Source organism: Berghia stephanieae, chromosome 11, assembly GCF_034508935.2.
Source record: "Berghia stephanieae isolate SIO BIC M18660-M18661 chromosome 11, UCSD_Bste_1.3, whole genome shotgun sequence".
NCBI lineage: Eukaryota > Metazoa > Mollusca > Gastropoda > Nudibranchia > Aeolidiidae > Berghia > Berghia stephanieae.
The window spans coordinates 6,592,053-6,607,561 of NC_088370.1; the positions used below are offsets into that span (position 1 = coordinate 6,592,053).

At 38.0% G+C, this 15,509-nt stretch overlaps 1 protein-coding gene across 2 annotated transcripts; it reads left to right on the forward strand.

Annotated features, from left to right (window-relative positions):
- On the forward strand, nucleotides 1-7,476 carry LOC144956786 (thialysine N-epsilon-acetyltransferase-like). 2 transcript variants are annotated; one of them, XM_078887499.1, is made up of 6 exons: nucleotides 1-70; nucleotides 2,817-2,902; nucleotides 3,948-3,993; nucleotides 5,481-5,549; nucleotides 6,286-6,437; nucleotides 7,060-7,476. In XM_078887499.1, exons 2-6 carry the CDS (start codon nucleotides 2,825-2,827, stop codon nucleotides 7,264-7,266), a joined length of 552 nt encoding a protein of 183 aa, XP_078743625.1. In that variant the 5' UTR covers nucleotides 1-70; nucleotides 2,817-2,824; the 3' UTR covers nucleotides 7,267-7,476. The 2 variants fall into 2 exon arrangements, with proteins under 2 accessions (XP_078743625.1, XP_078743626.1); XM_078887500.1 differs by lacking the exon at nucleotides 1-70 and adding an exon at nucleotides 119-309.
- Nucleotides 7,477-15,509: the final 8,033 nt, after the last annotated feature.

Sequence of the window (15,509 nt, forward strand, 5' to 3'; positions counted from 1 at the left end):
GCTTGGGATAACAGTTTGACATCCCATCAGTATAGACTACAGGAACAACCGTTGATACATCAGGACTGAGGTATTTATTCTCATTATTTATAACTACCTACCTATGTATTGTACGATGGAACTTTGGTGGCCGAATAACTACCGTGTCTTGACTTTGGGTAAAGTCGCGCGGCAGTAAGCATGACCAGTAACCGAATGTGTAATATTTGGAGAAAGAGAAAATTAATCGTATTTTCTGTATTTAATTTGGTGAAGGAAATTTCTTGCAAGATAATACATGGATACCTCTTCACATCTGATTCGAGTGTGGTAAATCATGGTGTAGAATACGATATTTATGTTTATTGTGACCAATTGCATCTTAACGGTATCGGTTTTATTCTCGTGTTTAAAACATTGAGCTATCAAATTATATGTGCGGTCTTATATCGGAGTCACGTGCACTTATTTGAAGGTCTGGTTACCCAAATTGTTGTGGACCCAGTTTTGTACATAGAATACTCTTAACCAACGCGTACATAAATTTACAGGTCAGGGCACATTTTCGTGAACGAGGACTAAATTTAGTAATTTACTAGTCTAGTAAATGACTAGCTAGTCTTAAGCCCAAGCAAAGCAAGTGACTAAAAGCAATCGGATTTCATGAACGTTTTCTAGTCTCGAACTAGCTAGTCACTTGCCTAGAAGTGGGCGTTGTAAGTACGTGACGAATTCGGCTATTTTGTGTGGTTAAAATCATCTCTCTAGTAAATAAAATAAAATAAATAAATTCCCTTTATTCATCCCTAAGGGGAAAATTCTCTTTAGGGTCTATTCCAAGGGAAGACTGGAATAACCCAGGCGTCAGCCGAAGTGCAGCGCCGCAAATTGAGCTAAGGCTAGGTGACTTGCTCAAGGCCACACAACGCGGCGGGTAGTCGAACTCGGTACCTTTCAGGTACGAAGCAAAGACCGTACCGCTGAGCCACGTTGTCCCATAAGATACACCCGCCTTCATACTTTCAACGCAAAAGATTTCGAAAGAGGAAATTAACAACACACGTGATATTGATTGTCGACTGTTACAGACTTCAATGATGTCCATCGTCGACTGCCATTTCTATATTTAGGCCAGTCGCAGTTTGAGACCGATGTGCATGGGGATTGAAACTCAAAGAAATTGAACCAAAAATAAAACAACAAATAAACAAACACAAGAGAAAGTGTGTTCTAATTAATAACATTATTTCAGTCAGTTGCAATGTCAACAGAATAACTTTTGTCTCAACTATAATTTCTAATCATTTTTGGGGGTTTGTTCTTTGACGCAAACCCTTCGATTTCGGAGTTTCTCTTTCACTCTCAACTCACGAGCCGATAAATTCAGTTTTAAAAAAAATTTACTCACAAAAATGTATACTTTCCACGATCTGCACGTATCTTAAAGCTTTTGAAAGCCAGTGTCGATACACTTTTTGCCTGTCATTCGTAGCCGATGTGTTTTCTTTCCGAATCGAAGCGCACTCAATCTAAAAATAGCTACTATTTGTTGAGGCTATGACGTCTCCTAGTAACTTTAGTAACTAGTCTCAGACTAAAGCATGAATTTTGCCTCAGTTAATATCAAAGTTTGTCCGAATGTGCCGTGGTTTTAGTCTCGGACTTGCTTAGTCAGTTCACATGAAATCCGATTTTTTCAAGTCATCGACTAAAGTCAGAGATAGTCAGAGACTCTAGTCCGCGTTCATGAAAACGGCCCCTGATAACCCAAATCGTTATGGGCTCTTTGTTGTAATGGAAATATTCTCAATGCAACGTAAAATATTGTCCTTGACAGCAATGTTAAATAAGCCTATAATAATTTTGCCCGGCTACCAGACCTGCTTATATGTACACGTCGTGTCGTGGTGGTTTAGGTGCTAAAATTGATTACACAGTCAAATCTACACACAATGGGCCTGGGCCAGGTCAAAACCAAGTAATCTCATTCCACGACAAAGGCAGAAGACAAAATGGAAAACAGCTAGATGGATAGAAGACAAAGGAAGTACCACCCTCCCTGCCCACAATGGGAGGTCAGGAACCCCACCCAGTCCCTCCAAATAGACGGATAGGAGAGAGGTACCATTACAACGTCAAAGTGATATCTAGCTGCTGGAAGCTGTGAACTGTATAAAGTAATAAGCAAAAATGAGTATACCTTACTTTACCGGAGTTTTGTCTCCCTGCAGAGGTTGAATGTCATAGAACGCCATTCTTCACGCTCAAGGGCCATTACCGAGCATCGATTACCTTTTTGCCAATTGTTGTCTCCACATTTCCTATCCAGGATTTCCTTGGTTTGCCCCGTGCCAGCTACTTTTCCCTCTAGCACTGATTTTTGGATGGTTTGTGTCTCCAAACGTATCCATAATAGTTCAATTTTCTCATTTTAACTTCTGCCAACATTTTCTTGACCTTTGGCTTCATCAATGAGAACCAGGATATGAATATGAAAGCTTTGAAAAAGAAGGATCAAATTTAAATCAAAGCACGGAACGTTTAGGAATCAAAAACTCTTTCAGTCAATAAATTTATAAATGTTTTCATTGATTTTGATATTTGCTAAAGAAAGGTTTTGAGCTCGAAACGTTTCGGTATTTTGTTCTTATTCGACGCCGTTAGAATCTCTTAGATGGATCTACTTAGTTCTGTTCATTCCTTTTTCTGACAAAGACGAATATTTTGACCTCAATGAACTCAGCCAAGTCTCCCCTTCATCTCCCCCCCCCCCTTCCTCACTCCTTAATGCCCCCCACCCCCACTCCCTTCTGCCCCCTTCCACTTCCTTTTCAAAGAAAACGTCATGGCTGGCAATTCAGACCGTTACGTCATCAGAGAATTAAAGGAGGAGGAGGTTGGACAAGTCTTTGATATGTTATTGGTTAGTTTTGTTTTGTTCTTGTTTTTTGTTTTTCTTTTGTTTTGTTTTGTCTACGATTACGGGGACAATCATTGTGCCCTAGCAGAGTTTATAAATAATCATTTGAATCAACAGAATTTCCCTTAACCTAAGAAAGGACTCCAATTTACTGGTATAGCCCTCTATCATCACTCTGTGAAAAATAGTTTTTAATAAATATTTCTATAGCGCATAACCATGACGAACTAGTGCTCTATGCGCTTTCAGTTGAAAATAACTTTAAGATTCGAATAAAAATCTATAATAATAAAATGGAATAGAAAAATATATTCTATCCACAAAGACAGATTAGGTACGTTTCAGGTTTCCCCTGTGTCAATAAACATATGATCAATTCAAGTTTCATAATTATTTTTTACTATAAATTGAATTCTTAGCGTATAGATAGTTCAATGATGACGCCACTCAGGTCTTTGTTATTGTTTTTTGCCATCCGCGTTTATGAGTAATGCTCACTGAACTGTATTAACCTGACTATAAACGTTCATGGATACACACAGTTTTGTGTGTCGGTCCGTTATACTTCCGGATGGCAATGTTATGAGCTTCTTAGCCAAGCGCATACTATCTATAATCCACCAGGGTTTAATATAGTTTTAATAGGAGGACTTACATTAGGTACCATAAAAGACACTTTATGAATATTTGAAATAGGTTTTTCGTACTATATTCATAAAGCAATCGGATAGTCATGGAAAACACTTTTTAAATTTTGAGAATAAAAACATTAATAAGAAAATGAGAGCAACATCATTTTTCAAGAACTTAGAATTTTTTTTTTTTGCTTGCGTAATGATGTTAGAAAATGTTCCAAATTTAACTAAACACCAAAAAATTTTATCATGCTTGTGAAACACAATTTTAAAGTACAATGACGAGATAAATAAAAGAAACCAAGATTTGAACCAGACACAAATGTTTTCCCAAACCTACTGACACATATTTAGTTGATTTTGCTCCGTATATAAAATCTTACCCATTGTTCAAATGTTCCTCTCCTCTCCAGGAGTTTGCAGATTACCTCAAGGCAAGCGTTAGCAACACACAGGACGGTAAATATTTCCATTACTAGTGGGAATGTGTGACAACTTTGAAGCCATATCACGCACTTCCGGATAGAAGCATAAAAGTTTGCACCTGTGGTTCCTGGGCATGCTGAATTCAAAAATTGCGTTTATCAACTTGTAGCTCTAGAAATACCCGTCATCAAATATCGGATTGCCTGTAATTCAGTTATAAATGATTAGATTTCAATTATTTTGGTGTCGATACCAATATTTATGGGGTCAAGGAATTCAATAAAACATATTTCAAATGCATTACCTTGATATAAAAATCCAATCAAAACGGCAACCTCATACGTGTTTTAATTGATAACACAACACTTATCAGAAACCTTAAGGTGCACCAACATGTTTCTTTCCAGAAGATAAGACATACGTGTGAGAACTATTTCTTGTTCTTCTGATGCTTGGTATGAACAAATGGGTTCTGAATTTCCTCATTTTTATCACTGGCTCCAAAGTTGGCAACTGGACCTCCAGTTTCTAAAAATTCTAAGGTATAGAACTCTTGCAGAAGTCAAACCAAAAACAAAGAGAATTACTGGATCGTTACAAACTGACAGCCAAAATTTTCCCTGTTTTGTATGGTGATCTATTTATGAATGGCGAATGACTGTAGTGGTAGCGTGTAGTGTGCGGACATGTAAAATATGTTGTTTATATAGATATATTGATAGATAGATGAATGGATCGATATATAGATAGACAGATAGATAGATAGATAGATAGATAGATGGATAGATAGAGAGATAAAAGATAGATAGATAGATAAATAGATAAATAATAGATAGATGGATAAATAGATAGATAATAGATAGATAGATAGATAGATAGATAGATAGATAGATAGATAGATAGATAGATAGATAGATAGATAGATAGATAGATAGATAGATAGATGGATGGATAGATAGATAGATAGATAGATAGATAGATAGATAGATAGATAGATAGATGGATGGATATAATATAGATAATAGAGAGATGGATGGATGGATGGATGGATGGATATATAGATAGATAGATAGATAGACAGATAGATAGATAGATAGATAGATAGATAGATAGATAGATAGATAGATAGATAGATAGATAGATAGATGGATGGATATAATATAGATAATAGAGAGATGGATGGATGGATGGATGGATGGATATATAGATAGATAGATAGATAGATAGATAGATAGATAGATAGATAGATAGATAGATAGATAATATAGATAGATAGATAGATAGACGAGTACATGGCGTTGTTTCTGTCGGACAGAAATTGGACAGGGCCGCCATATAGGGTTGCTGTTAACTTTAGACCTCTTGACACGCGGTTTGAGCATCTTTCGTGGATATAGAACCCCCAAAAAAGCTCATGTTTTGTTTTGTTTCGTTTTTGTTTTTTTGTTTTTTTCATTTTTTTTTAAATTTATTTATTTATTTGTTTGTTTCTAGTTTTTCTGTTTTGATATCACCCTCAGCTCTTCAACGCGACCTATTTGGCGACACAAAAAGATGCTATTGTCTTGTAGCAGAATGCATTGTGGACGGTATGTATATTTGTGTACATGTGTTTAGTTGAAAAACTCAAAACATCCGTCAACCGGATATGATCTAACGTATAACACACAAAACTATGTGTAACCTTGAACATTCCTTTTTTGTCTGATGAATCCATTTGGACTGAGAACTACTCAGGAAAATGTCGGTCGGTCTGTTTGTTTGTTTGTTTTTAAGGGATTTACGGCGCTTGCAACACATTTAGGTCATATCAGCGCCAGTAAAAAGTAAGAAAATGGGATAGTGGTTAACATTCTAGAATTACAAGTCAAGTTAAAGTACACCTGAGTACGGTAAGAGAATGTGGGTAAAGAGCCTTTTCGAAGGATTCAACTATACGCCGCCCGGGACTCGAACACAAGACCTCCGATTCAAAGGCGAGTACCATACCATTAGACCCCATAGCCATACATCTTATCTATTAAATTAAGGAATTAAGCAACAGGCACCGGTGAAAAATAAAGATCTGTAAAGTGTGTAAGAAAGATGCCAAAGAAAAGAAAGAAAAATACAAGAAAAAGACCATGCCCAAATTTTGTCAACTTCGACTGGGGATCGAACCTCAGACCTTCTCATTACCGGTAATCAGAAGGTCTGAGGTTTTAGGTGATTTTTGGGGATGGCTTTTTTTCTTGTATTTTTTTTTTTCTTGCTTTGTCTGGCACCTTTCATACGCACTAGATCAGTTCTTCATCTTGTCCATTGTTTTGTGTTATTTTATTTCAGGTGTGTACAAAAACCAGTTGGCAGGCTACAGCCTTTATTTCCCAGCTTACAACTCTTTCACGGGTGCCATTCTTCACATAAATGATTTCTTTGTGAGAGATAAATACAGGGGGAATGGGGTGGGGATGCTGCTTTATCAAGCTGTAGCAAAGGTAGGAAGTGAATATCATCTATAATAATATTATCTGTCTCCTCCATCATGTCCTGTCTGTTACAATAAAGCGCATTTGATCCGTTTAATTATATTCTTATAAGATAATAATAATTGAACATGGCGTCCGCTTTAAATGCTAAACCTTTGTAAAAGCAACAACAACAACAACAACAACAACAACAACAACAACAACAACAACAACAACAACAACAACAACACAAAACCGTAGCAATTCCAAAAAAAATTCTCGGCACGCATACTATTTTACTAAAAATAGATTTTGGGGCGTAATGGATTAGGAGCCTCTTGTAAAGAGCTTATTTTAGAACGTTTCGTGGGCATTTTGCTCTATAGACAGTGTGTGCGCTTGTGTAAGAAACTCACAACATTACCATCCGGAAGTATAACCGACCAATACACAAAACTTTACGTTTACGGTCTGGTTAATATAGTTAGAATTACTCACAAACATGGATGCCAAAATATAATAACAAAGACATGAGTGACGTCAACTTCATTCTATCTATACAAATGCTCAAGTCTTTGTGAGGGTTTTTTTTATATCCCTAAAATGTGTGTCAGTCTTTGAAAACTGTTTTTCCTTCCATTGAACTTTCCAGAAAGCCATCGATCTGGACTGCCAGGCTGTGGATCTTCTCGTGCGCCCGTCAAACAAGAAGGCCACGGAGTTCTATGAAAGGATGGGCGCCGTGAATCACACGGAGGGGGTGGGACGCCATAGGATGAGATTGACCCGGATTCGGATGGAAGATTTAGTCAAGACTAAACCCTTTGACCTCGCCAACTGTGTATCGAATGACCTTTAGTAATTGACCTTGCCAACTATGTATCGGATGACGTAGGAATTGTCATTTATTTCCAACTGTGTACCAAATGACCTTCAGGATATGACTTTGCCAACTGTGTACCGAATGACCTTTATGAAAACACTACTTAATGCACCGTTAAGCCCCGTGGCTTGTTGTTACTATAGTTAATCTATCTTCTGTGCAATGATAAAATTTGACCTTACATTACCTTTGACCTTAGACCTGAGTTCCTCCCGTGTCTTTTGACACATTGGGCCATCAAGACTCACCATTCCTCCCTGTCCTGTGCTGTCATGTCGTATACCTCATCCCATGTCACCTACCCAGTGTAAAGTTTCTTTTTCGACAGTTATTTTCCACGTCGTCTTTGGTCGTCCTCGTTTTCGTCTGTTCTTGTCATTCTCCCATTTGCGTTGCTTTTTTGGGGGAAGCGGTATTCTTTCATGCAGAGGGCGTGTCCTAGCGTACCCATCGTAAAGTTATAGCCTGACGTCAAAATGCCATTTTTTGCCACAAAAGAAAACAAATTATGAGTTGTATTCAATAGTTCAACCAATGAAATAACTTGTTTCCTTGAGCTCCACTAACGACAACTCACTAGACGCTACACAAATCTAAAAAATGACGTCAAACTGCCAGTCATAGAGGGTTCTTGTGTCAGGCTATATGTTACCAAAGAGTGTGTAGGGTAACGTAGTTACCAAGAGCTCTCACTTCTCTTAACCGCAATGCTATTGTCGCGTGCCAGGCGAGACAGCGAGGTGGGTGTGCTCCGCGTGTATCAAGCGCGCTAGGCTTACTGATACAATGAAGAAAATACGAGTAGAATACGGAAGATGCGTGGCTTCACCAAAAGCGGGAAGTGAGAGCTCTTGGTAACATAACAATCGTTACCTACACGCTCTTTGATGTTACCGATTGCTACGGTCCAAGCCAGCTGAGATGGTATTGTTGGGCGGTGATCGTAACGTCCAATTAACCAGTTGATCTTTTGTATAGCGCAATATCCACCAAAAGTGCTCAAAGGGCTATACAAGGGGTCTCCAGCCAACCGCAACATTTAAAAGGTAGGACAAGACATTACGTGCGTTAGGCAATAATATTACAAAATTTATTTTCGACTGAGACAACGCTGTTTGTGGCCACGTACTCTTTTTGAACCCGAGTACGGTGAGAGAATTTGAGTAAAGAGACTTTTTTTAATGACTCCACTATGCGCCGCTCAAAGCGGGACTCGAACCCTTGGTTTTACGGTCTGAAGGCGAGTGTCAAACCACGAGACCACATATCTTTGACACCGTTCCCAATGTCACTGGTACGCCAGTGTTACATCGTAGCCATCGTTATGTTATAGCCTGACACTGGAACCCAAAAAAAGACTGGCATTTTGAAGTCATTATTGGCTTTTTGCACCGCCTAGTAAGTTGTCGTTAGTAGAGCTCATGGAAACAAGTGGTCCCATTGGTTGAACTATTGAATACAACTCACGATTTTGTTTTCTTTTGTGGCAAAAAAATGGCATTTTGGCGTCATTTTTTGGTCAGTATCAGGCCATAACTTTACAAAGCCCACGGTCAGTGTAGGTCTATAGATAGTATGCGCTTGGCTAAGAAGCTCATAACATTGCCATCCGGAAGTATAACGGACCAACACACAAAACTGTGTGTAGCAATGAACTTTTATAGTGTTGTTGATACAGTTTAGTGAGAATCACTCACAAACACGGATGGCAAAAACAATAACAAAGGCATGAGTGACGTCATCTTCGAACTATCTATAGCTTTACGATGGCTCCGGTTACACAGGGGGGAATAGCTAACAAGAATGCATCTCACGTTTTGAAAACGTGATGTTTCAACATTTTCGCTGGTTGTTGTTATTGGCTGAATAAAGAATTCCGTGCTTCTTTTTTTTTCCCTTTTTTAAAAAGCTGTTATATTATATCATTTTTTCGTACATTTATTTGCAGGTCTGAAAACCCAAATTGTTATGGTCTCATTTTTGCAATGGAAATACTCTCAAACTAACGCAGAATATTGTCCATTACAAACAATTTTAAATCAAGCCCATAATTGTTCTAGGTTATCAGACCTGTAAATATGGTCAGGTCGCCTTAAACCGTCTGTAGTTGAATCAAGTCTCCTGGCTATGAGGCAGCCCGAGACAAACCCATTATAGAAAGTATGCAGATGACGTCACTCGGGCCTTTGTTATTGTTTTTGCCATCCGCGTTTGTGAGTTCTTCTCACTAAACTGTATTAACCAGACTATAAAAGTTCATGGTTACACAGTGTTTGTGTGTTGGTCCGTTATACTTCCGGATGGCAATGTTGTGAACTCCTTGACCAAGCGCATTCTATCTATAGAAACGCGAAACTTCTGAAGTGCAATATGGTTTTAATAGCAGAAGATGTGTATCTTGGTCAGGTTTTCAAGTCGGTAAACATTCTCTCGATTTTGATAGAACAAAGTTGACGTCACTCAGGTCTTTGTTTTTTTTTTGTTGCTTTGTTTTTGTTTTTGTTTTTTTTTTTGTTTTTTTTGTTTTTGTTTTTTTTTGTTTGTTTGTTTTTTTTTTTTTTTTTTTGTTGCTGTTGTTGTTTTTTTGTTGTTGTTTTTTTTTTTTTTTTTTTTTTTTTTTTTTTTTTTTTTGTTTTTTTTGTTTTTGTTTTTTTTTGTTTGTTTGTTTTTTTTTTCCATCCATGTTTATGAGTAATTCTCACTAAACTGTATTAACCAGACTATAGATAGAATGCGGATGGCCAAGGAGTTCACAACATTGCCATCCGGAAGTATAACGGACCAACACATAAACTCTGTGTAACCATGAACTTTTATAGTCTGGTTAATACAGTTTAGTGAGAACAACTCACAAACGCGGATGGGAAAAACAAAAATAAAGGCCTGAGTGACGTCATCTGCATACTAACTATAAACCTTCAAGGTTACACATAGTTTTGTGTGTTGGTACGTTATATTTCCGGATAGCAATGTTCGCCAAGCGAACAGCATCTATAATGTTTATAGATAGTATGCAGACGACGTCACTCAGGCCTTTGTTATTGTTTTTGCCATCCGCGTTTGTGGGTTGTTCTCACTAAACTGTATTAACCAGACTATAAAAGTTCATGGTTACACAGAGTTTGTGTGTTGGTCCGTTATACTTCCGGATGGCAATGTTGTGAACTCCTTGGCCAAGCGCATTCTATCTATATGTTACTACAGTTGAAATAATTTGGCATCGGTTTTCGAGGTGTTCTATAAATAGAATATAGATGACGTCACTCGGGTCTTTGTTATTGTTTTTTTGCAATCCATGTTTATGAGTAATTCTCACTAAACTGTATTAAACAGACTCTAAACGTTCAATGTTACACATAGTTGTGTGTGTGTTGGTCCGTTATATCTCCGGATAGCAATGTTGTGAGTTGTTGTTTTTTTGTTTGTTTTTTTTTTGCCAGGCGTGCACTACCTATATTGATTTGAGTGATTAATTTCACTAAATTCTCTCAGAATATGATTTTTTTTGGGTATGTACTAGTGATATTATGGCGGGTTGAAATTGTGTGTATTTAGTTCAAACACATACCATCGATAGATGTTTTTAGCCAGCTCTTTTATGAGTAGTTCTCACTTATTTGTATCACTCACACTATAAATGGTTCAGGTTACACACATACAGATAGTATGCGTTTGTTTAAGGAGTTCACAACATTGCCATCCGGAAGTATAACAGACCAACACACAAAACTATGTGTAATCATGAACTTTTATAGTCTGGATAATTCCGTTTAGTGAGTATTACTCATAAACGTGGATGGAAAAAAAACAACATCAAACATCTGAGTGACGTCATCTTCGAACTATCTATAGCGGGTAGAACTGGTGTGTATTTAGTTAAAACACATACCATCGATAGATAGAACGAAATTGACGTCACTCAACTCTTTATTCTTGTTTTTAGCCAGCCCTTTTATGAGTAGTCCTCTCTTACTTGTATCACTCACACTATAAATGGTTCAGATTACACACATATTTGTTTGGTGGCACGTTATTTCCGGCTGGCTGAATGTTTTGAGTAAATTGCCTAAGCGTACATCACCAATCCACAATAAATGCCATGTTTACCGACTTGACAATGAATATCCACATACAGAAGGAGCCCCAAAGTTTCATGGCTCCACGTTTTCATGTTCGTCTCGGATGGAGCCATTTCCCTCTACCGTAGATGGCAACCCATTGCTGTCGTACTCTGGAAAACCCCATATTTTAAAATTTGTCCAGAAAACTCATCCTTCAAATATCGATCGATTTAAATGACCCTCATCTTGGCAACAACAAAAAACTTTCAATCCTGGGACTTCGCGAAGTCCCAGGTTTGAAAGTTTTTTTGTTTTTGTTTTTTGCCAAGATGAGTGTGATTTAAATCGATCGATATTTGAAGGATGAGTTTTCTGGACAAATTTTAAAATATGGGTTTTTCCAGAGTACGGCAGATTGAGTCCTTATCTCAGCCGCTTGTTGCATCATCCATGGACATCATCGAGAATCAGATAACAGTCACGTTTTGATAATGGTTTAGCAGCAAAGGAAGTGGCCGAGTAGTTAAGTCTGTGATCCTTGGGTTTGAGTCCCACTTCAGACACTTTCGGTTGTTGTTGTTGTTTTTCTTAGGCAAGATTATAATATATCCCCAAACGTTGCTTACTCTGGACAATATTATGGGTGTTCGATGTTGACATCGGGCGTTTACAGATGAAATGTCTATATTCCAGGACAGAATGTCAAAGGTCACGACTTATCACGATGTGGCACGGAAGGGCGTAATTATATATATATATATATATATATATATATATATATATATATATATATATATATATATAGATATATATATATATATATATATATATATATATACATATATATATATATATATATATATATATATATATATATATATATATATATATTATCATCAAATCATCCATCAACATTTTCATCAATTCATTCATCCAATCATCTTTTCACCGATTCTTCAATCCGTTCCTCTATGAATATAAATGAGATGTGTTGCTATCTTTCCCGTCAATGTCAGGATTTAGACAATGTTGTAATTGTAACGACAAATCAACAATAACTGGGTTGTCCTACTTTCTAGCTGGCTACAAACGCTTTGTATTATTAAGGATTATTATGCCTATTCTCTTGTAGACTTATAATGAAAGATTATTCAGTGCTGGCGTTTGATACGCTCACTAAACTGTATTAACCAGACTATAAACGTTCAAAGCTACATATCATTTGTGTGTGTTGGTCCGTTATATTTCCGTATGGCAATGTTGTGAGTTTCTTAGCCAAGCGCACACCATCTAGATATAGCGTAATATCCACTCAACGTCTTTAGAGCCTTTTACAAGAGAGTCCCCTAGACATCAACAACAAAACTTTACGTGAAGGACAAGACATGACACCACACCTGTCAGGAAATGTTATGATTTTTTCCTACAGAGCCAACGTCGTTAACAACCAGGTGCTCATTTTACACTTGATTATGGTGAGAATGTGTGAGTAAAAGGGTTTTTTTACTTTTCCAAGGACTCAACCCTGCGCCACTCAAAACGGGACTCAAACCGTAGCCATCGTTATGTTATAGCCTGATACTGAAATCCAAATGGACTGGCAGTTTGACGTCATTATTTGGTTTTTGCACCGCTTAGTGAGCTGTCGCTAGAAGTGTTCATGGAAACACGTTCTTTCATTGGTTGAACTATTGAATACAACTCACGATTTGTTTCGTTTTGTGACCAAAGACTGGCATTTTGATGTCATTTTTTGGTCAGTTACAGGCCATAATTTACGAAGGCCACGCTCAAACCCTGAATTCACCGGTCCAAAGGCGTGTGTCATATCACTAGACCACATAGCCACACATAGCCACACATAGCCGCCGCACATGCACACACAAAAATGAATAAGACAGTGTATTGTAAAAGTACGTCGGAGTGCATTTTAGCCGATAACGAGGTCACGTGTCTTGATGTTATTAAATCAATAAGAAATCAGAAGGAGCACGTGATGTTAACGTGTTCATGTGTGTTGTTTGAAGGCACCTGTGTGTTGTTTGAAGTGACCGATGTCCAACATAACAAGTCATTTAAGGCCATCAAGATAATCATATTTCTGGTTCGTGTAGGCGATTAAGTTGGAACGGACGGTCGTGTTAGGTGTTCGAATGATATCATTATTCGTTTGCATTCGCTTTCTCTGTTTTCAGTTTTTTGCAAACGAGTACAAATTAATCGTGACGTCATCAAGTCGTGATTATTTTTTTTTTTGTAAACAAAAGACGCTGTTCGATTCATCGTCACACAACCGATGTGGTTGATAAAACACTAAGCGATTCTTATTCGTGTAGGTGTTAGTTGCCAATATCGGTAGTTTGTTTGGGGTTTTTTAAAATCTTGTTTGGATCTGAACTTACTGACTGTGTTGTTCTTGACAAGATGGTCTGGAGAAGGGGAGGGGGCGGAGATTAATGAGGTATAGAATTTTTAGATAAAAGCGTGAATGTTGTATTATTCAAGTCATTTTTTGCTCGAACTCCATGCAAGGCCTATTGGTATCGTTTGAATGACTAGGTATCGTTCGAAGCGATTACTTGCTTGCCACTGAATCTGTTCGTGGCCTTCGTAAAGTTATGGCCTGACACTGACCAAAAATGACGTCAAAATGCCAGTCTTTTGCCACAAAAGAAAACAAATCGTGAGTTGTATTCAATAGTTCAACCAATGAAATAACTTGTTTGCATGAGCTCTACTAACGACAACTCACTAGACGGTGCAAAAACCAAATAATGACGTCAAACTGCCAGTCTTTTTGGATTTTCAGTGTCAGGCTATAGATAGTATGCAGATGACGTCACTCAGGCCTTTGTTATTGTTTTTGCCATCCGCGTTTGTGAGTTGTTCTCACTAAACTGTATTAACCAGACTATAGATAGTATGCGCTTGGCCAAGGAGTTCACAACATTGCCATCCGGAAGTATAACGGACCAACACACAAACTCTGTGTAACCATGAACTTTTTTAGTCTGGTTAATACAGTTTAGTGAGAACAACTCACAAACGCGGATGGCAAAAACAATAACAAAGGCCTGAGTGACGTCATCTGCATACTATCTATAAGCTCATGGTTACACAGAGTTTGTGTGTTGGTCCGTTATACTTCCGGATGGCAATGTTGTGAACTCCTTGGCCAAGCGCATTCTATCTATAACATAAAGATGGATACGATCTGTTGCTCCTATCTGGGGATCCAGATAGCTCAGTTGGTAGGGCGAGGCGACTTGCTCAAGGCCACACAGCGCAGAGACGGGTGATCGAACTCAGTACCTTTCGGGTACGAAGCAAAGACCGTATCGCTGATCCACGCTGCCCCCCCCCCCCCCCCCCCCCCCCCCCCCCCCCCCCCCCCCCCCCCCCCCCCATAACGTTACTATAACAACTCCTTTATTCTTTGTTCCTATTATAATACGAGTCAGATAAATACAAGATATTTCACCGACATGGATAAATAATGCTATTGACCAGGGTGCCGAAAAGACGGTTTCTACCAGGTCTCTCCTCCAGGTCGACAAGTTACCGATTTCGGTTTAAAATTCGTTATATATCATACATATGCTCATCATATATCTGAGCAAGTTTAAGAATACAAAATGGTAAAATGAAATGGACTTTTTATAACGCCATGAAATAAATATTTGTCTGCGCACTAAGTCATCAACTATTTGTTAGATGTCACTATTATTCCGACCTGCATTTTAATAGGAACAAAGAAGGAATGGCATGTTATTTTTCCAATGTTCTAATGGTCAATGTCTTTAGAACCTATTCACTGACGACACGTGTGTTATGACGTAGGTCTGATCAGAAAGATAAGAAACTGCCATCATCTGGGCCGTCTTTGGAAAAACGGGTATTTAAAATTTTGGTCAGAAACGTCGTCCTTCAAATATCGGTCGATTTAAATGACCCTCAAGTTGTCAAAAACTCTCAAAACTGGGACAGTGAAGTCTTCCAGAAAGTCCCACGTTTGAGAGATTTTACCAAGGTCAAGGTCCTTTTAATCAATCGATGTTTTAAGGACAAGTTTTCTGGCCAAAATTTCAAAAACATGGTTTTTTCCAGAATGGGGTTGATGTGTGTAAAGGTTTTAGTTTTGGCATAAAGTTTTACTGT

Excerpts from the sequence above, each read along its gene's own strand:
- LOC144956786 (XM_078887499.1), top strand. The coding sequence starts at position 2,825 with ATGGCTGGCAATTCAGACCGTTACGTCATCAGAGAATTAAAGGAGGAG. Across the intron at positions 3,994-5,480 it reads CGTTAGCAACACACAGGACG|CTCTTCAACGCGACCTATTT; the intron begins GTAAATATTTCC and ends TATCACCCTCAG. Across the intron at positions 5,550-6,285 it reads AGCAGAATGCATTGTGGACG|GTGTGTACAAAAACCAGTTG; the intron begins GTATGTATATTT and ends ATTTTATTTCAG.